The 23,037-nt window shown below is 37.0% G+C and overlaps 1 protein-coding gene across 16 annotated transcripts in view; it reads left to right on the top strand.

The window, feature by feature from the left end:
- The window catches only part of NUBPL (NUBP iron-sulfur cluster assembly factor, mitochondrial), a 277,378-nt gene that overhangs the window by 236,406 nt on the left and 17,935 nt on the right, over positions 1 to 23,037 (top strand). For 15 of the 16 annotated variants that reach the window (XR_013825372.1, XR_013825373.1, XM_079908479.1 and 12 more), the window contains 2 exons: positions 14,776 to 14,896; positions 18,685 to 18,767. Coding sequence is in view for 13 of the 16 variants with exons in the window: in XM_079908479.1 (XP_079764605.1) it covers positions 14,776 to 14,896; positions 18,685 to 18,767 (204 nt within the window). In the remaining 3 variants the exon portion in view is untranslated. Of the gene's footprint in view, positions 1 to 14,775; positions 14,897 to 17,106; positions 17,164 to 18,684; positions 18,768 to 23,037 lie in introns of all 16 variants that reach the window. The other variant, XR_013825374.1, reaches the window with a different exon arrangement.

Here is a 23,037-nt window from a genome sequence, read left to right as displayed (position 1 = left end):
TTAGTTTCTGCTGTATAACAAAGTGATACATATATCCCCATATACCCTCCCTCTTGAGTCTCCCTCCCACCCTCCCTATCCCACCCCTCTAGGTGGTCACGAAGCACCGAGCTGATCTCCCTGTGCTATGCGGCTGCTTCCCACTGGCTATCTATTTTACATTTGGTAGTGTATATATGTCATTGCCACTCTCACTTCATCCCAGCTTACCCTTCCCCCTCCCCATGTCCTCAAGTCCATTCTCTCCGTCTGCATGTTTATTCCTGTCCTGCCCCTAGGTTCCTCAGAACATTTTTTTTTTTTTAAGATTCCATATATATGTGTTAGCATTTGTTTTTCTCTTTCTGGCTTACTTCATTCTGTATGACAGATTCTAGGTCCATTCACCTCACTACAAATAACTCAATTTTGTTTCTTCTTATGGCTGAGTATTATTCCATTGTATATATGTGCCACATCTTCTTTATCCATTCATCTGTCAATGGACACTTAAGTTGCTTCCATGTCCTGGCTATTGTAAATAGAACTGCAATGAACATTGTAGGACATGACTCTTTTTGAATTGTCGTTTTCTCAGGGTATATGCCCAGCAGGGGATTGCTGGGTCATATGGTAGTTCTATTTTTAGTTTTTTAAGGAACCTCCATACTGGTCTCCATAGTGGCTGTATCAATTTACATTCCCACCAACAGTGCAAGAGGGTTCCCTTTTCTCCACACCCTCTCCAGCATTTATTGTTTGTAGATTTTTTTGATGCTGGCCGTTCTGACCAGTGTGAGGTGATACCTCATTGTAGTTTTGATTTGCATTTCTCTAATGATTAATGATGTTGAGCATCCTTTCATGTGTTTGTTGGCAATCTGTATACCTTCTTTGGAGAAATGTCTGTTTAGGTCTTCTAAATCCATTTTTGGATTGGGTTGTTTGTTTTTCTGATATTGAGCTGCATGAGCTGCTTGTATATTTTGGAAATTAATCCTTTGTCAGTTGCTTTGTTTGCAAATATTTTCTCCCATTCTGAGGGCTGTCTTTTCATCTTGTTTACCTCATCCATTTTTGTTGCCTTCTTTTATAAGGGAAAACCAGGCACCTCAATTTGGAACCCTTCCCCTACCATTTGAACTTTTAGAGTCACAGGGATTTCACTATCCAGCCCTCTCTTCTTAGGTAATCTCCTTTCCAGCTCCTGAAGAGTATATTAAAGTATACTCTCTTATTCTTTCTGTACATAAGGGATCACTTAATTTTAATTCAATAAATAGCTATTAGTTTATTCTACAAATATATATTTACTTATATTGAGTGCCTTCTATAAGCCAAGTACTGTGGTAAGCTCCATTGGTGATTTAAAAAAAGGTGAGGATGAAGCCTTTTTTTTTTCCTTAAGTACATTATCATTTTGTAGACTAACTCTATTATGGTGCAGGGGCCCTAAATTCTGAGGGACATGAGAACACTTTTCTCTATCAAGGAAGGTTTTCATGGAAAAGCCATTCTTTTCTGTTTGTTTGTTTATTTGTTTTTAATGTCCGTGTAATTTTGTACATGCTGGTCCCTTCCCTGAGAAGCCATTGTCAGTTCATATTCATTTTTCAAATCCCTGCTCAGGCATTACATCCTCTAGGAAGCTTTTCCCAAACTACCAGAAAAGATTAATAATTTTTTCTCTGAACCACTTGAACATATATCTAGTTTGGCTCTTATCCCACTACAAGTTTACTTGTCAGTCCCATCAGAAGAATGTGAGCTCTTCTTGGAGGGCAATAAACATGCCTTAAAAATCCTTAAATGTTCACTACCTGGCATGTAGCATGCATATGATGAATACTCCCTATACTGATATTTGACCTGGGATATAATGCCATCCACAATTTGCTGTTCCCACCTCAAGGCCGCTCTGACTGGCATTATCTCTGCCACAGGCAACCTGGTCGTCTTTCACTTCTGGAAGATTTCCATAGTTTCTCTTCTCATGGACTTCAGCATGCTGTTTCCCCATCTGAGAACACTTTACCCTCACTTTTCACCTGTAGCTCCTTTTTATCCTTTGGTGCTTAGATTTTTTTTTTAATTTATTTATTTTTGGCTGTGCTGGGTCTTCATTTCTGTGCGAGGGCTTTCTCTAGTTGCGGTGAGTGGGGGCCACTCTTCATTGTGGTGTGCGGGCCTCTCACTGTCGCCAGCTCTCCTGTTGCGGAGCACAGGCTCCAGACGCACAGGCTCAGTAGTTGTGGCTCACGGGCCCAGTTGCTCCGCGGCATGTGGGATCCTCCCAGACCAGGGCTCAAACCCGTGGCCCCTGCATTGGCAGGCAGATTCTCAACCACTGCGCCACCAGGGAAGCCCCCTTTGGTGCTTAGATTGAACAGCTCTTTCTCTGGGGGACTTACCCTGACCCTGTTGACTAGGTAAGCTCTTTCTAGTGTATGATTTAGTAACACTCTGTCTCCCCTTTTGTAACTGTTTTCACATTTTGTCAGTACTTTCACATTTATAGTGCCATAAGGTCAGCTCCAGCCACTGACCCCCTTCTGTGTTCAGAACATATAGCTGCACTAAATATATACTGAATGAATGATTGGAGGAGGATTTTCATAGGTATATCACAGGACTGGGGGAGGGACAGAATTCAGTCTGAAAAGAATCAGGAAATCACAAGTGTTCAGGGTTGTTCAATTTGTCTATAGCTGAAGTAATATGTTTGGATATGTCTTTGCTAGGCCTAGGTTTAGTCAAGCTTTAGACACTAGAGTAAGAAATTTGGACATTCTTCTTGAGATTTTTAGAGGCGTCCATAAAGAATGCTGGATAGGAAATAGACAAAATTAGAGTGGAGCTTTAAAAGGATTTAATCTGATAGAGATGAATAGAAAGAATAGGAGCCAGGAGAGTGTGGAGGCAGTAAGGAAGCATTAGCAATGGTCACAGTCATTCACAGTGCATGTTGTGACCCACAAATGAGTCAGGAAATCAATTCAGTGAGAGATGTAACCAAAGTTCTTAAACAATATCAGGGTAAATTGCCCTTAGGAAGAGAAAGTGTTATTTCATAGGGATATGGTCTCAGTCATAAACATATATACGTGTGTTTTTGTATCAGATGAAGATGTCAAATATTTTTCTTATAAGACAGTTTTAATAAGTTGGGAAAACGCTAGTATAGGTGATAGGCAGTAAGGGTCTGATTTAGAGTAATGGCAATGAAAATGGAAAGGGAAATAAATGTAATCGACATTTTGAAAGAAGAATAGACAGGCTTGGCAATTGATTACATAGAGTAGGGTGGTTAGAAAAAAAAAGGCAGAAATCAAAGGGATTTTGAGAGTTATGCTGCCGTTAATAAATCTACCAGGAGCTAGTTTTTTACTCAGGTTGACAGTGAACTAGAAATAAGAGGTTAGATTCTCAGTCACAAATCCCTGCCCGATCTCTAAGCATTGTGATTTAAAACTGTTTGGCAAGGAAGAGACTGGTAGAGAAAATGATTTGGTGTTGGCCTTTTTAGTACTATTCACATCACATGATGTATGTGACTGTCCCTTCTCCTAACCGAACCAGATTTTTTATTTATCTGTATATTTGTAGCCTCTTATACACAGATTTTTTAAAGCACATAGAGAGCTATATTCTTTAAGTATATCTTTTATGGTTGCAAATTAAATTACATTAGAAATTGTATTATAATTTTAAGGCAGTAGGGTACAGCTTACAGAGGCACTTTTACATAGTAGTTAAGAAGGGTGAGCTCGGGAGTCTGAATGCTAGAGTTCAAATCCTAGATCTGTCACTTTTTAGCAGTATGACCTGAGCAAGTTACTTAATCTGTGCCTCAGTTTTCTCGTTCATTATATGGGAATTATAATAGTATTTCCCTCAGAGGGTTGAGGTGAGAATTAAGTGAGGGCTTAGTACAGTGTTTGGTACAATCTAATCACTCGATGTCAATATAATGTTATATAACTAATGTTTATTATAATTGCTATCATGAAACATAAATTTATAGTTCATAGGTGTTTTTGTATTTGGCTGAGGTATTTTGACTAGTCTCTTTATTTGCTAATAAGAATTTTAACAAGAAATTTTTAAAAATTTAGATAAATAGTGTCTTTGAGATCTCCTTATTTCTTGAGTATTTTAGTTGAGCCTAAATTGTTCTCTAGATTTATTAAGTTGTTAAAGTTATTTAGAGTCTAAAATTCTGCATTATTTAAAATTTGCATTATTTAATGTCGGCTAATTGCTGTCACAAGTAGACCTCAAAATTTATAATGATGCAAGCACAATAGACGCTTCTTTCTTGCTCATGTAACAGTACTAGTATATGAACAGGTGAGCATGGTGGCTTTCTTCCACAAAGTCATTTAGGCTGTTGGAGCCTCTGCCATTTTAAAATGTGACTTCTAAGGTCACCATTGGGCCATCCTCATTTGAGCTAGCCAGAAGAGAAAGACAGTACAGAGAGATGTCATGGGAGCTTTTTATGGATGAGGTCTGGTTGTGGCACACGTACTTACACTCTCATTCCCCCAACTAAAACTCTGTTATGTGATCACAGTCATGTTTCTCAAGGAGCCTGAGAAACATAGGTTAGCTATGTGCTAAGCAAGAAAGATGAGACCATGGATTTTGGTGAGCAGCTAGCTGTCTGTGCTATAGTTGACGTGGCAACAAATATATTAAAGCCTAATGCTGGTCACTGAACTTTTTTTTTTCTTATAATTAATTTTGAACATTCTAGGGACTTCCCTGGTGGCGCAGTGGTTGAGAATCCGCCTGCCAATGCAGGGGACACGGGTTCGATCCCTGGTCCAGGAAGATCCCACATGCTGCAAAGCAGCTAAGCCTGTGAGCCACAGCTGCTGACCCCACATGCCACAACTACTGAAGCCCACACACCTAGAGCCCGTGCTCTGCAGCAAGAGAAGCCACCGCAATGAGAAGCCTCACACCGCAACTAAGAGTAGCCCCCACTCGCCGCAACTAGAGAAAGCCCGTGTGCAGCAACGAAGACCCAACTCAGCCAAAAAAAAAAAAGAGAGAGAGAGAGAAAATTCTATGACTATTTCAGCCTTGCAAATAGTTAATTATTTTATAAAAGAGAGATAGGAATTTTGCTTTTGTTTTTAGCCAGCAGGTTTTCTTTTCCAGCTGGCTAAAAACAAAAAAACAGAGTCCTACTGCGGTGTGGATTTTGTGGTATTTATTTGTAAGGGTTAATGATTATACTGTCTCCTAAGAAAAATTAGGTGATCTTAGAACCTAAAATAGTTGATTCTTATCAATGTTTTCTTTCCATTTTCCATTTTTATTACCAAAGCCCCTACAAGTTGTTCTTAGTGATGAGGATCAGAATTGTAGTTTATTCTTTTCCTGGCACAGTCACCATTCATGGCAGTAGGCTATCCATTTGGACCAGGAGTTTCACATCTTCACCCTTGAATGCCTTCAAAACTTATGTGTTCATCGTATCCGTCTCGGAGCTTGTTCAGCATCTAGTTTGTCTTTTGGACCCCAAAAGTTCTATTTTCTTTAATACCTCAAGCCTATCTACCTCACAAAACAATTTAGAAATAGGTAATCTTACATGAAAGTGGAGGCAAGTGACACATTTATTCTTTTCATCCTTGAGCATAGTTTTTTCCTCTATGATCATCAAGTTCTCTCCCTTGATTCTTTGAGAAATTTAATACCTTTGATGTATTTAGAGAACCTTTCATTATTGGCTTTGCAGGCCTTGGAAGGTGCTGTTAGTATTCTTTCTAGGAACGCTATTTATTAGTTTGCACATGATGTATCGCATGTGGCTTCCTTCTGCACAATTGGGTAATCTTTCCACTTTTGAAAAATGACTTTCCTTCAGTGACAACCTTTATAAGACTGAGTAGGTAGCATTATGCATCTCGGCCATAGTTGCATCTTAGAGACTGAAGATGTTTGCTCATTTTTGTCTTTCTCTAGCATCTCTCAGAAGTCCATGTATGCTTTAAACGAGAATGCTGTTCTGTGTGATTTACATGAATTAAACTAATCTAACCCTCACAACAACCCTGTGAAGTAATAACATTATTTTCCCCATTTTGCAGATGAGGAAACTGTAGTACAGAGAGATTAAATAATTCGCATAAGGCTACCCATCTGTTTAGTGGGCCTCTGGGATCCTGTCCTAAATGGTCTGCTTTCCAGAGCCCACATTCTTAATTGCTATTTCTGTGGGTTATCTAGAGTTGAGGTTTAGTAATGTGAATGTCATAGAATTATCACAGCATGAGAGATTAAGAGGAGTCTCCTTTAAATTTGCTTTCCTTTGGGGTCCTGATTGCCTAGGGCAAGTAAAGACAGAAAATTGGTGGATTGAAAAATGGAGAGGAGTTAAGGGGACCATAGGTTCTGTTGACAGTCAGGAGAGGTATACTGAGGGTGTTAAGGGAAAGGGGAGTTTCATAGCCAGGAGAAGGGAATGATGTCTGAGGCTCAGCTGCATCAGTGAATGATGAAGATGGTTCAAATCAGGTCTTCCCTTATAACTGTGCTCTTAATTACTGTTTTAAATCTCCCCACTGAACTGGGTTGACTGGTCAATAGTTTTAGGCCATCTAGTTGCATGAACAAAATCCTGCAGTTCATTTACTTGTCGTTTGGTTTTGTGACTTCCACACATAGACCCAGCTGATTTGAATTTTGGCTCTGTTATTCACTAACTGTGTGACCTTGAGCAAATAATTTAGCTTAAGTGTTTAGTGACCCATCTCATAGGTCGTTGTGGCAGTTAAGTGAGATTACATGTACAGTACTTTGCATAGGTCTTAGCACATGACATTGTGAAGGGTAGCTCTGAATGTTATTGTTACAGTGGTAGGTTTTAGAGATCATTACAATCCCTCATTTTAGAATTCAAGGCATGGAGAAGTTAAGTTGTACTTCATGGATCCGGAGGTAGTTAGTTGGTCCCTGAGAGGAGAATGAACGCAGGCCTCCCCATTAATTGTTTTTTCCATTACCAGACTACTTCTGAAAGAGAAAACAAGAACACCCATCTCATTTTTTAAAATTATAATATCTGTACACATGCTTCAAGGAATATACCAAAAACTGGTTCAAGGCTAATGGAGAACTGAAAAGCACTTGTGAATCTAATAATTTCATTTGTTATTATTCATTCTCTGTTTAACAGTGAGTTTTTCCCCTTCATTTTTTCTTAAATCATAGCTCTTAATCCTTGTGACAGGTTCCATCCGGCAAGAATTTAACCTGATTGTAGCCTTGAAAAATTGGATTATATAGTAACCTGAAAATCTTGCTTGTTACTTACCTGAATCTGGGTTTAAAATGCCAAGAAGAAATTAAAATTGGGGTCTTTTGAGCCTGCTTAATTCAATACATTTAGACACAAAAATCCAGTGTTTCAGGGCAATGTTGATATTTCAAGACAGTCAATTTTTTAAAAGTTAATAAAAGAGGTACCCTCCTGAGCCAGTGATGGATTAGAATAATGTAAGAATAACATGCTAAAGGTTTGTGGTGGCTGATGTTAGACAGGCATGTAGCATTTACTTTTTTCAGTAAAACCAGCTGAGGTAAAAAGAAAAAAGGATCTTATACTTTGATGAGACATTAAAAAATGATTGAGCGTGCTTACAGCTGCGTCTCAGTGGTATTATGTAAATTAAACTATGGCAAAGCAACTGTTTTCTAATGTTTCTATGATCAAAGGATACACAAAATAGCTCTACAATAAACACAGCTTAACAACATATAAAGTATTCACACAATATAAGGCTTTTTTGGGGAGTGAGGGTAGGGGGTGGTCGTGTAGATATGTATTCTTTCCTATTTAAAAGCAGAATTTTTATGAATTGTAATATGGGCATTATAATCTTCTTTCTTATTACATTAGCTACCCCTGTTCAAAAATAATTGAGTATAGAGGACTGCTCTTAAATGAAGAGAGCAGTGTTTTCTAATCTTTTTAATACTGGAAGCTCTCTTGTAAATTTTCTTCCAGCTAACCCTATGTTTTGAAAAAGTTGTTCAGCCACATAGTCTGCATATCTTAGGAAGTAATTTATTTTCTCTTTTCTAGTTAAATATATGTGTGTGTGACTGTTGTATGAGCTTCTGAACAGAAAGAGATAACCACACGAGTGTTAGCACACTCAGTTGATGTAATTTCAACTAAAAGCAAAGAAACTTGGCAGTTTATCTGTCCTGAATAGTCTTAAAGGTAAATGTTTCATTTCTGTTCAATTTTTTAAAATATTCATAAATCACAGACCCTGATAAATTTTTTTTTGCATCTTTAGGACCTTAGAGCAACATTAGGTAGGAGAACTATCAAAATAAGTTCTACAGTCAGCCTTTAGTTGTCAACAGCAGCACTGTCCAAGAGAAATATAATTCAAGCCACAAATGTGATTTTAAAGTTTTTAGTAGCCATTATTTTAAAAATAGGAAAAGACAGGTAAAGTTAATTTTAATAGTATACTTAACTAAGTATATTGAAAATACTGTCATTTCAGCATGAAATCAATATAAAAATTGAGAATCAAGCAAAAAGGAATTGCATTTAAAAATACTAGGAATTCTGACAATTCAGTAGGAAAAGAACCACATAATCAATGGAAAAAATAGACAAGAGACCTGAACAGATACTTCACAGAGCAGAATATACAAATGACCAATAAACATGTAAAAATATGCTTAACTTCCTTACTAATTTTGGCAACACAAATTAAAAACACAGTGCACAGGATAGCTGGGCACAGAGGCAGAATGAGAACAAACTGGAATGCACCTGTACCTCTGCACATTTCTGTCACCACCTCTGCCCACAGGAAACCTTTAGAGTGTAAGGCCTAAGCCTACACCTTCTCTTCCCAAATCTCATGCCACTTTACCTGTGGTGAACTTTAACCAGGAGACATATAAGGAAGGAGATTCTAGGAAATATAGTTCCTGGTATAAACAGATTGACAATTGAAAATCCAGCATAATGAGGTACTACTCCATACTTACTATACTTGCCAAAATGAAAAAAGCCTGATGATACCAAATGTTGATGAAGCTGTGGCATAGCTGGAGTTCTCGTTCATTTGCTAGTGGGAGTATAAATTGGTAGAATTTTATTGGAAAACGGGCGTTTTTTTAATTGAAGTTAAATATGCATAACCTAATACCCAGCAAAAAAGACATGTATTAAAACGTTCATAGAAGCATTGTTTATAAAAATCTGGAAACAACACGGATGATCTAACAAGAGAATGCATAACTGTGATATAGTCATCATGGAATCTTAGGACTCACTGAAAATGAACTACAGATGTACATGGTTTAGCTGGATGAATCATACAGACACAGAAGAATACATTGCATTATTACATTCGTATCAAATTCAAGACAACAAAATTAATTTATGCTGTTAGAAATCTAACCACCATGTTGTTAGTTTATACTTTTGGCAACCTGATTTGGAGAGTATACAAGGAGACTTCTAGGGTGCTGGCAATGTTTTACTGACAGCATCATGGTAACCTGGGCCTACTTAACTTTATGATAAGTCCATTCAGTCATGCGCTTGTGATTTGCGTACTTTTTGTGTGTATTCATGATACACTTCAATGAAAAAACTTAAAGAATAGCTTGTAAACTCTAAAAAATTATTGAGATATGTTACATTCTTTTACTTATACTAAGTCTTTGATATCCAGTTTGTATTTTACACTTACAGCACATCCCAATTCAGATTAGCCACATTTCATGTGTTTAGTAGCCACATGTGAACTAGTGGCTACCTTATTAGACATTGATGGGCTAGAACTCCATCATTTCAGAGCTCTCTGGGCTTAGGCTTTTATTTCAGTTCTTTCCTTGGAGTGTCATGTGGAAAGAATAGGGGATTGTTCTTTCCAAAGACCTCATCTTAGTTTTACTGCAACCTCTGTTTTTATAGAATATTTTCTGTTTAAAACAGATGGTTATTTTTGGGTGCAGGTTCACAAGATGACCAATAAAACATCATTTTGGTTATTTGTTCTTATTGCTTTATTGGCCGCTGTTCACATGACCACCTTTTGTAAAAGCCAACATTTTATTGAAGTCTGATATACATACACAAAAGGGCATAAATTGTGAGTGTATATAGCTCAATGAATTTTTGCAAAGTGAACACACCCATTGCTTGTATTCAGAAACAGAACATTACCAGTACCCCAGAAGCTCCTGCCTTGTGCCACCTTCTGATCACTACCCCCAAAGCAGAACCCAAATTATAACACCATAGATTAGTTTTATCTGTTTGTGAACTTACTATAAATGGAATAATAAGTATATACTTTTGTGTGGCTTCTTTTGCTTAAAATTATGTTTGTCAGCTTCACTCATACTGTTGATTGCAGCTATAGTTCTCTCATTCTCATTGATGAGTAGCATTCAATTGTGTGAATATACCACAATTTATTTGTCCATTTTACTGTTGATGGACATGTGTGTAGTTTTTCATTTTTGGATAATTAGTTATGAACACTTTTGTAATGTCTTTTGGTAACTGTTCACATTTTTTGTTAATGTATAACAGAGTGGAAATACTGTGCCTTAATATAGGCATACGTCACTTTAAGTAGATAACTACCAAACAGTTTTCCAAAATGGTGTACCACTTTACACTCCACTGAAGCTATGAGTTTTAGTTGTTCCATGACCTCACCAACATTTGGTATTTGGGTTTTTTTGGGGGGGGGTGGTTGTTGTAGTCACAAGGACGTTTTTCTGTTCTAATCAGATCTTAAGCATAAATGTATGGTATCTCGTTGTGGTTCTAATTTGCATTTCCCTGATGATAATTAAAATTGAACACTTTTTCTCATGTTTGTTCATCTTTGGGTATCTTTTTTTATGAAGTTCCTGTTAAGTCTCTTGCCCATTTCTCTGTTGTATTATCTGATTTTTTTTTCCTTATTGATTTGTAAGAATTCTTTATTTATTCTAGATAAAAGTCCTTTGTTATATATGTATATTATAGATATCATCTTTTGCTCTGTAGCTTGCCTTTTTACTCTCTTAACTATGTCTTCTGATAAATTATTAATTTTAAAGTAGTCGAATTTAACAAAAAATTTTCATTTATGTTTAGTGCTTCTTTGTGTCCTGCTAGAAAAATCTTTGCCTGCCTCCAAGTTTATAAGTTTATTTTGCTGTTTTCTTCCAAACGTGTTTTGTTTTATCTTTCATATTAGCTCTCCAATCCATCTGTAATTAATATTTGTGTATGGTGTGAGATAGAAGGTTAAGATTCCTTATTTTCCATATGGATATCCAATTAACACTGCAGTGCTGTGTCATCTCTATTATAAATTTGTGACTTCCATGTGTGAGTCTGTTCTGGGCTAACTCTTCTGTTCCATTACAACTTTTATTTTTTAGGGAAAGTGGTATTTGTGTGGGAAGTTTTTGAGATGAAGGAATTCTAGAGTTAAGAGGAATTACTTTGTTCAACGTAACCTAGGAAGCAGTATTAGGGCATTTATCCTTTAACTAGAAGAATATTATCAGTAATAGAGCCAAGCTTAGGTATCACAACCTCTTAATTTCAAACATACAGAGGGTTGTTTATCTCTAAATTGTTTTGATTATACATGCTAATTAATAAATGATGTTTGAAAATATATATATAATTATAGATATAGAGATTCTATAATGTATACTGTATATAGGTATATAATAAATTATATAAATATATAGATATATAATATAAATTATCTGTACCTATATATAGATTTTATAATGTATACTATATATAAATATATATTGTAAATTCTACGTATCTATATATAGTACATGTTTATTACTGTGCCAATATGTTATTTTCATTATAACACACATACAAAATTGGAATTAAAAAGGAAATCATAAGGAAGAAATAGAAATTTTAATACTTTCTTCTTACACCCCTGTGTCAGCCAATATGGGCTGGATTATGTGTACTAACAACCCTCAAATTTCAGTGGCTTTAAACAACATGAGTTTATTTCTCTCATGCTACACGTCCATGGTTTGGCTGTAACACTCCTCTGCATTGTTCTTACTCTGGCACCCAGGCTGATGGAGCAGCCGCTTTCTGGAAGCTTGCTAGTCCCAGGGACAGAGGGAAACATAATGCGGAATTAGCACTTAAAGCTTCTGCCTAGATGTGACACATGTCACTTCAGCTCACATTTCATTGTCCAGAGCAAGTTACGTGTCCTCACCTAATTGCAAAGAAGAAAAATGCTAACCTTGTGCCCAGGAAAAAAATCCTATGCAGAGAACTGTGCAGGAGACCTAGAGTATTTTAGACAGTACTAAAAACTATCACCTCTGAAATGACTGATTTCAGAGCACACAGCCCTGGATTTGTGTTTGTCTAAGAAAATAAACACACAAAGACAAGTCCTTTTAGTTTTTCCATTCCATGTTTTTAAAACCCTACAGTCCTGAGAAATGAGTCTCCTACAACTATAGGCACAGTGGTCTCTCTTGCTTAAAACCCTTCAGTGGTGTCTCTGTACTCATACAACCCAGACACTAAACGGCCTGTAAGCCTACTTTTCAGGCCTCATCTCGCACCACTCACCCCATACCTAAACTATACTGCATTTCAGTTCCTTGAAGGAGACAGGAGACATGCTCCTACTTCTGTCTTGAGTGTGTTTCCTCCCTTTCTCCTTGTTTTTACCTGCTTTAACTGTTAGATCAGACATTTCCTGCAGGAAGTCCTCTGTGACTCCAGGGTAGATAGAGTCCTCTCTTTTCTACAGTCTCATAATACTCTGTACTTTGCTTCTAGAGAAGCTGTTCCAGTTTATAAAATACATTTTTGCACTAAGTTTTCAATCTGTTTCTCCAATTAGTGTGCAAGCTCCAAGTCTGTTTTGCTCACCACTATATGCTACACCTTGTGTTTAGCCTAGTTACTGGCATATAATAGGATGTCATTAAAGACTGAGTTTGGTTATAGTCTTATGTCTGTGACATTTATGTAGTCTATATAGAGAATGTCTGAGACATTTATACAGTCCATAGTGAACAACTTAATAGTAAGTTAATCACAAACAAACTTCAAATACACTCTTGCTCCATGCCTCTATATCTTGGGAAGTCTAAGAGATTCCAGAGAAGGAATACTTTTCCCATTCTCTCTGGACTAGAATATACCCTCACTTAAATTTTCACGTTGTGTTTCTCCTTTTCCTACTTCTAGAGTGATATTTTTACATTAAAGCTGAAAGCCTTACAGTTAGGGGGTATATCACATTTAACATAAATGGCAGTAAAACTACCCAAGTAATGAGTGTATTATATAGACATAGTGAATAAAATAAGCTGTGTGGTATTTAGCTAGGTTTTCCTCTAACTTTCTGAAGATGGTGCTGAATTACCAAAATACAGTGTGATTTATTTTTTGTGATGCTTTGCATCAGCAAAAGGGCATATGATATTTGGAAAATGCTTACCTACATACTCATGTCCCTCACTATTTGTCTTCATTTACATGTGTTGTAGAAAACCTTAGTCTTTCCTGTTTCTCTTTTCAGAAAGAATAACAAATTTGATCACCTTCTTATTTATATGTTTCATTGTGGACTATCGGTTCTCTTCTGCATTTAAAATGCAAATGTTCTAATAGAGATATCTCCCATAATGATAATCTTATTGGTGGGATTGATAGGATGATACAGACATTGTTATCTCTAAGCCTCTGATAGTTGTTTTCCCCATTTTTATTCTAGAAGAGAACCACGGCTTCCCATCAATAAAAAGTAAGATTAAAAGGATCATGAATAAGGATTATATTTGCAGAAGCTGTCTATTTTATTCAACAAATGTTTATGAAGTATCTAGTTTGTGCCAGAAGTTGGGGAAACTCAGAAAGAGATGGACACTTTGTATATAGCTTTAAATTTTTGCTTTGAACAATAACATTTTGATAAGAGCTGAGTTTCAGTATTTTGCTGGCTGTGTCACTTTTCTCACCTATAGAAAGGAGATGATAAAAACCCATCTCATAAAGTTTTGTGAGGAGTAAGTAAGATAGTGCATATAAAGCACTTATCCCAGTGCCTGACATAGAATAAGCGCTCAGTATGTGTTAGCTGTTATTTACTGTGAGGCTTTGTCCACAGTTAGCTTCTTAACTATTTCTTTTCCTGTGCTTCTTCCTGCTATTTTTCCCATGTTGCCCTCAGAAGTGAATTTCTAAAGCGTACATCTTATTGCGTATCACTGCTGCTTTGGTACCATCTCTGTTGTCTCAAGAAGAAAGTCTCAAATACAGGAATGGCATTTGGCACCTTACCATCTGACCCTGACCTTTCTTACCAAACTAGCTTCTGCCTTGGCAGCTTACTGGGTTGCAGCCCAAAAAGGCCACACAAGTTGTAGTCCGCTGCCTTGGCTTATGCTCTTTCTTCTGCCTAGAATTCCTGCTGTAGGCCTCAACCCCTCTTCTCACACTCAACCTGAAGAAGCGATTCTCTCTGGGCAACTCAGAGGTCCCTCTCATTCTTCCCAAACAGAATTTTTTGATCCCTGTCATTTATAACTCTTTAGCATTTATCTCATTATTAGAGTTAATGACATGTGTCTTGCTCTCCCACCAGCTTGAGTTCCTTGAGAGCAGAGACCATAACTTATTCATTATTGTATCACTGGAACCTAGTAGGCATGCAGTAAAAACTTGTTGAAATAATGGATTGAAACTTGGTTTAATTTTGTTTTGATTTCAGTGTGTCTTTATTATTCTAGGTTCTGGGCCTTGTCCAAAATATGAGTGTTTTCCAGTGTCCAAAATGTAAACACAAAACTCATATTTTTGGTGCTGATGGTGCAAGGAGACTAGCACGGACCCTTGATCTTGATATTCTAGGTAAGACCACAGGATATTCTTTTGCAAAGAAAATGGCATGGTGATGAAGAGTGTCTCAGAAAAGGATGAATTGCTTTTGGCTTTGTGTTTTAAATTGTTAGTATAGCACAGTTTTGTGTGTTAACCTTTCTTTGGCTTTTTGTGATACTTCATTAGTGGAAGGCTTTTTGAATAGGGGGTTTGTTCTGCCAATTATGATAACTCTTGCTATAGATAAAAACTGCCTATAACTTGAATTTGAGAGGAGAGTTTTGTGGTTTGAGTATTGTGATTTGAAGCCCACATTTTAAATAATGATCCTCAGTTTGTTTGCTACGTTGGGAAGACAGCTCTCAGTATAAGCAGATATATATACAGAAATACCTGTTCTGTATGTTGTAGCAACCTTTGGAAGTGTCAGTTCTTGGTGTGTATAAAGAAATGCCGTCCTGATCAGTTCTGAATTTATTAGTCCTTTTGCTGTAGAAAACAGTATTTTCTGTTTTCTGTAATCTTCTTATATGTAACCTTTTTATTCTGTAATCTTTTTATGCCATGTCTATAAAATATGCCCCTTGAAATTTACACTGTCTATACAGTTCATGTTACTGAATTGAAGGATTCATTAGTGTTTTGAGAAGTAAAACCATGTGTTAAAGGAGCAAAACACAGATTTTGGATAAAACATGATTTTTAACAAATCCAAAAGCAACTTAATGGACTTTTTAGGAAACATGTTTGATATTCTACTTATGAGTTGTTGGTTTTTTTTTTTCTTAATTAATTAATTATTTATTTATTTAATTTTTGGCTGTGTTGGGTCTTCGTTGCTGCCTGCGGGCTTTCTGTAGTTGCAGGGAGCAGGGACTACTCTTCATTGTGGTGCATGGACTTCTCATTGCGGTGGCTTTTCTTGTTGCAGAGCACGGGCTCTAGGCGCATGGGCTTCAGTAGTTGTGGTGCACAGGCTTAGCTGCTCCACGGCATGTGGGATCTTCCTGGACCAGGGTTCGAACCCGTGTCCCCTGCATTGGCAGGTGGATTCTTAACCACTGTGCCACCAGGGAAGTCCCTACTTACGAGTTTCTGTTCTGAGCAAAGGCAGGTTTTAGATGCTAAATAACGGAGGCATAGAGTGAATTATTAGTTTAGGGTAGTTAACAATTAAGATCCCTTAAAGATCAAGGAGTTTCAAAACATTCTTTATTATAATTAAGTTTCTAAAATTTGATGTTAAATGTATTATTGTTTTTATGCATTTGTACTAAAGCAGCTACCACAGTACCAGGTGAATACTAATGATATATTTTGATACATTGTTATAATAGCTACTAATTATATTCTGCAACAGTTTTTCATTTAACCTAGGAAGTTCAATTTCCCAAATCTGCATAATAACATAACAGATTGACATTCACTTATATAATAAAGTAAATGTGTAATTATAATGACGTTATTGAATTATACTGACAGTATTATAATTCCCTAATTCATGAATGGGTGGTACGATTTTGTAAGTCAGTTATTTAGAATTTGAAACGTGTCTCCTAGAGAAACAGTTTCACATATGGAAGATACATTTTAACCAACAGCTCACAAGTGTAATCAGAAAATCAGAAACACTGATTACTGATCACAGAAAGTGGTTAATGCTATAGACTGCTGTATCTCAAAGTGTTATGGGAAAAATAATTTGGAGTTCTAATGTGGAGCACATCTCCTCCTTTTAATGTCATGGGACCCAGAGGGATGTCCCATGAACTGGAGCAGGGGCTCTGATGATGAAGAGGTTGGAATTGGGAATGAGGAACTGAAATCAGGGAAAGAGCTCTCACAGCCATGGCCTCCTGGATGGGTGAAACCCCCAGGACCCTTTACTGACTCTCTGGCTGCCTCTTATTTTCATCCATGGGGCTGTGTTTCAACTGATTATTTCATAAAATGGCTCTTCAGAACTTTATCCATATTCACCTACAGGGGCAGTTTGTACATAGTAGTTAAAGCTCTCAGATCATGCCACAGAAACCCCTTTAACTTATGTCACTGAAATGTGCTTCCTTCAGCCCTAACCCCTCAAAAATACTTTTCAAGGCCAGGCCGAACCTTACCCACTCTCATTACCTTTACTCCTTTTTATCCTTCTCCGTATACGATTGTTAGCCTATTACTGCTCTCACTGTGCCACTGTTTTCTAATAAGGTTTTCCTCTTTCTTGTTCTACCCTTCTGCAGATTGTGAGTCTCTGGAGGGCAGAAGTGATGTCACTAGGTGGCTATAAAACGGAGAAGGTTTTACTTTTTTTTCTTTCATTACTGTAGTAGAAATGAAAGCATTCAGTATTCTTTACTATATAATGGCAGTTCATAAATCAAGAGAAAAAACTTTGCAGGTTTCTAAGTATTTTCTGTAATATCTTCTCCTGCCTGCCCCTGTGATAGCTTCCTACAGTCTAAAGTTGATCTATAGAATAGACATCAAATTTACTGAAAAGCTGGTCTTTAAATGGTTACTGAAGTATTCATGTATTTTGTCTATTGAACTTTTAGGAAAGAGTTAAACAGTTGGTTAAGATCTCAAAATTTGCTGGTAGGAGGAGCATGAAATATCTGTTCCTCCATGTAGCTCATAATATAAATTGTAGTAGGTTTGTAATTTTGTAACACATTCTTCTGCATTATTTCTGTTGCCTGGCTGAATGAATTCTTTACATAAAACACACACATACACAAACACGTTTCAATAACCTTTGGGTGGACTTGGAGTAGGTGTAAGAATGCTGAGTACCATGACAAGTCAACTCTTCTACTCCTTTTACTGCAATTTTTTTTTTTTTTTTTTTTTTTTTTTTTTTTTTTTTGCGGTACGCATGCCTCTCACTGTTGTGGCCTCTCCCGTTGCGGAGCACAGGCTCTGGCCGCGCAGGCTCAGCGGCCATGGCTCACGGGACTAGCCGCTCCGCGGCATGTGGGATCTTCCCAGACCGGGGCACAAACCTGTGTCCCCTTCATTGGCAGGCGGACTCTCAACCACTGCGCCACCAGGGAAGCCCTACTTCATTTTTAATCTCAGCCTTTTGAAAGGCTTCATTTGTAATGGTGTGGTAGAAAGAGTCAATTGGATGATGGATCAGAGCATTTTTCCTCTAAATCCTACTACCTAATATATCCTCAGGGAAGACACATACCCTCTCTGACCTCAAGTCTGTATATTGGGGGTTCTTATATATTTTCTGAGAGCTCATCAAGCTCACAAGTTATATATAATGCTATATAGATTAATACATAATAAAAGAAAAATAATTCTATCTGATAAAGAGGCAGATAGTTGAAATAACAGGTCTGGCCTAATTTTCAGCAGTTCTCTTAGCTCAGTCATCTGCCTCAGGAAGATTATTTTGTTGGCTTTTTTTAAACTACTTTGCCACCCCATCTTTTCCTCTTCAATTTCCTCTTATTATGTGGCAAGATATGTCTATATCAGTTATTACAGGGAGAAAAATTTACAGATGTCTTCCAGGCCATTTGTTGCTGAAAGACTTCCAGCAAAGAATAAATCAGAGGCCTTATTCCATGATTGGCTGCCACACTGCTTTCATATATACATATGTGATCATGGAACTGCCCTCAAATGGAATATTTTGCCCCTAATTTTCATTTGAAATTTGTTTTTCAGAGATTTAGCGATTTGAGGATAGTCATAACTCAGGTTGATTTGAGTCGATTTGTTTCTTTCTGCAATTCAAAGAATTAAATTCTAAAAGCCAATATACACTTTTGCGGTACTAATGGATATCTGGTGGGCTCTTTTAGGAGATATTCCCTTACATCTTAATATACGGGAAGCTTCAGATACAGGCCAGCCGATTGTGTTTTCACAGCCTGAAAGTGATGAGGTAAGTTATATTTCTAAATATGTATTTTAATTTCTTTTCACAGGATATATACTTTTTGATGTATAGAAAGGAAGTTGGGGAGATCAAGTTTGTCTATTTGGAATACATATGTTAAACAAAGATTAGTTAACATATCCAAAGTATCTTTAAGTTACTATTTTATATGGTAGACATACCAGTGCTGACTCTGAATTATCAGCTGGACACGTTCACCTACAAAGAATTGTCACCCAACCAGTTTTTTCATGAAGAACACGAACAGTAAGAGCTTGTAGAGTTCTTATGTTGCTGGCTAGCAATATCTAACTGCCCGAGGTTATTATATTTCAGTATTAGAAGTTCATCTGATTGTTGGGAGAAGGAAACCTAATACAAGAAAATATTGAGTCGGATATAGGGAAACTGTATAAACCTTTAGAGATGGGATTTTCATTGCATTTATTTTAATAAATAAGATTGAGGAGGTGAGGTGGGAAAACTAGTAGTGTTTCATTAGCTAATATCATTGGAGATACAGTTGATAGATTTTCAAAGATTGCTGAAGCTTAATGCCTTTAAGCATAAATTCTTTAATTTTACTCCTTTTTAAAATAGAAATAAAATCATCCATATATATCTCTTCTTTCCTAAGTAGCACTTGCTATTTAGGTTTGAAAGTGAGCCGTCATCTGGTACATCAGTTTTGATGTCGTTTTTGTGCTCCTTTGCCAAGCAGCCCCAATTAGTCTTCTAGTAGTTCCTTTTTTTCCCTTATGTAATGAGTATAACTTTATAGTACCATTATTTTGTCTGTCCATAACTACTACCCCTTTTATTCTAGCTTGCTTCCTGTAATCCCATGTGAACTGGAAAATAAAAGAGCCAAGCTTGGTTAGAGCTGTGAATAAAGTAAGGGCAAAACTGACAGTCAGGAGTCTCAGATTGGTAAAGTAGATTCATTCTGAATTATCTCTTTTAGGTGCCCAGAGCTCCTTTCTCTTTCTTAAGGGTTGGCAGTTATGATATAGGTGATTGAGTTGCTGGGAATATGATCTCTGAGTAAACGCAATGTAGTACTTATCATTGTTTTTCTTTTCTCTGCCTTTTAGATAATAAACATTAAATTTCCTTTTCAGTCTTTTCTTAGAAATCTTTTGGATAAGCAAAAACCATAACCTTTTATTGCTTTCATAGTTGAAGTCTGGCAATCTCAACTACCATAGGTGTACTTAATGCAGTGAATGAAAAGTTGTATGAAAATTGAGGGTTTTTAAATTACACACTTTTAAATGCTTCCTGAGAACAGACAATTTAAAGACATTCTATGGTGAATACAAATAATTACCTACTAGTTCAATTCAATTATGAACTTACGTTTTTAAATATTTTCCCACCTGTCCATTATTGCTTGTTTTCTTTGAGATTCTCCAAAAGCAAGAAACATTTCAAAAAGTTAAAGGAATGTACTATAACAGAGAACATATAGCAACCATCAAAAGGTAATATGATTTAAAACTCTAAACAACAATGTTTGTAGAGTTTGTTGGAGTTACATGTTTTTAAAATCTCATTTACATTTACGTAAACATTAGACCTATTATTTTACTGTTGCTGGGTGACATTTATGGGAATGTGAGCAAGCTGCCTCTTTGGGGTTTAAGTTAGATTTGATTTGGTGAGGTCTCTGCTAAAGTAGTGAGAATTTCATGCACCACATTGTCAGCCTTACATGTGAAGACTTCTGCCTTATATATGAAGACTTCTGAGCAATTTTAAGATTTAGACATGTCCGTGAAAAGGAAAAAAAATGGAGCCTTGTATTTAATTTGTTTCCATGGAAGTTATTGCTTCCTACTCTTAGATTGCAGACATTCATTATTATTAACCACCTTCCTAATAATAATAGCAGTTAGAGTATGCTAGACACTGTTAGACATTTATATACTTTCTATGCTCACAAGAACTTAATGTAATATATAAATAGTCTGCATTTTGCAGATGAGGAAACCGAGGCTCATAGAAGCTAAATAGGTGTCCCAAGGTCACAGAACTAATAAATGGCAAGATGTGATTAAAAGGCAAGTCTGTTCCTTCCAAATATTGTCCTCTTTCCGTTGTATCACATTCTACTAATAGCTATGATTTCCTCAATTCCTTCTAAGAAGTGAGTACAGTACTTGAGTGTATTAAATACATTATTTGATTCTCATAGCACATTTGTGAGATATGTATGATAATCTCCATTTTTCAGATGAAGAAGCGAGATTCATTTATAGTAAGGAATTTGTCTAAGGTAGTACTAGAGGCTATTTCCACACTCAGCTCTGAAACCATAGCCCATGGATCCTCTTCCTGGTGCAGTATCTGCTTCCCTTCCTAATTAATTGCAAGATTACTTCAGTGTCTCTCTATTGTGTATATGTAGGCTAGATTTCAGTTCACCTCCTTTTCATATCACAGAGATCTAGAGAAGAGGGTGGGCACACTCTGCCCCTCAGGTCCCACTGGTGTGCACAACCACAGGGCATAATACAGAGAGGATCCTAACCTGGGTCTGAGAATCCCATGAAGTTATATCCAGAATGTATGAGCGTGCATTTTTCTGAGGAACTGAACAAGGGCTTTATTAGATTCTCAAAGAGGTCTCTGCATGAAAGGAAAAGCATTAATCTGTATTAGCTTGGGGTTTCATTAAGAAGAATGCCACTTTCTAAGTGTGACCTTAGGCAAGTTCCCTCATGTCTCTGAACCTTTCTCTCCATCTGTAAATTGTTATCATAATGAGAAGGATTAAATGAGATGATAATGTGAAAATACTTTGAAAAATGCCAAGTAGAATACAACTATGAGTATTTATGTCTTCTGAAATGTTCTGTATAAGATGCTATAGCAATAAATGTCTTTCTTCTGCCCTTTATCAAAGGATTGAGTCCATTTTTGCCCTTCCCCTTACGTAGCTTCAAATAAATGTCACTCTTTGGTGGCATCTAAAAATCAGAGCAGAATTTGACTCATGAGATATGGGTAGAGTTCTCAGCTTCAGCATTAAAGATATTGTCCTAGATATTAGGAAGCTGTTGCTGAGTCCTGGAATCAGGATCCTTCTGGTTATTCTTATGGTGAATCTTACCTCCTGATAATCCCCTTCCCTTTTGCTCTATGAACTTAAATGGAAATACGCTCTCAGAAGCTGGTCACAGCCCTCTGAACAAATTCTACCATATGCATGGAAGCTTAGTGCCCATTCTACCTGCATGTCTTCATTTAAAGAATGAAGGAAGTGTTTACTTGCCAACGTGATAAACTTCTGCAAAAGTTAATGGGACGGAATATGCAAAATTATTTGTTAATAGTTAGCCCCTTAGATTGATACTTTTTATTGTTTGCTTTTAGGGGTTTACTACAGGCAAATTTATTAACAAGTAAAAGTTTCATCTTTAGCTTTTTGTCTTCTTTCTAATTCTACCTTCTCTTCTCCATCTTCCATCACTCCCTCCTCTCAGCACCAGGTTCCAGGGCTCTCATTCTCTGCCCATAAAATCTTTGAAAATTAGGCATTAGGGATTTAACTCTCCCAGTAATATTTAACTTTCAGAAGAGACAAACACTAAGAGCACAGTGATTAATCGAAAGGTATGAAATGTGCTGACTTTGAGGCATCATTGGAAAAGTTGGGAAGGGTTACAGTACCAATTAAAAAGCTCCATCAGGGCTTCCCTGGTGGCGCAGTGGTTGAGAGTCCGCCTGCCGATGCAGGGGACACGGGTTCGTGCCCTGGTCTGGGAAGATGCCACATGCCGCGGAGTGGCTGGGCCCGTGAGCCATGGCCGCTGAGCCTGCGCATCCGGAGCCTGTGCTCCGCAACGGGAGAGGCCACAACAGTGAGAGGCCCGCGTACCGCAAAAAAAATAAATAAATAAAAAGCTCCATCAGGCTTCTGCCTACTCAGCCAAAGGTCAGAACCTTCTGCATACGTGCACCACTGAGGAAAGGGGAGTAATTGAAACTCCAAATATAAGTAGTGTAAAATAGCCAGAGAAAGCAATAGAGGAAGGGAGAGAAAGTGGACACTTTAGGATTCAGAGCTCTTAAATTCAATAGCATTTCCTCTTGTTTGTGTAATTATAATTGTTCATTCAACTATATCTACCTTTTGCCTTTGATTTGAGTCCGGGACACAGTGATGGACTCATGATTGACTGTTAATTTTGTGGTTTCATTCTTTTTGTCAAGTAAAGGTCTTAATATTGATGTGTTAAAAAGTGTGCTATAAGATATTCCTGGTAAAGAC

The sequence above is a fragment of the Stenella coeruleoalba genome, assembly GCF_951394435.1.
Source record: "Stenella coeruleoalba genome assembly, chromosome: 2".
Lineage (NCBI taxonomy): Eukaryota > Metazoa > Chordata > Mammalia > Artiodactyla > Delphinidae > Stenella > Stenella coeruleoalba.
This window is presented reverse-complemented; position numbering and strand designations above follow the sequence as displayed.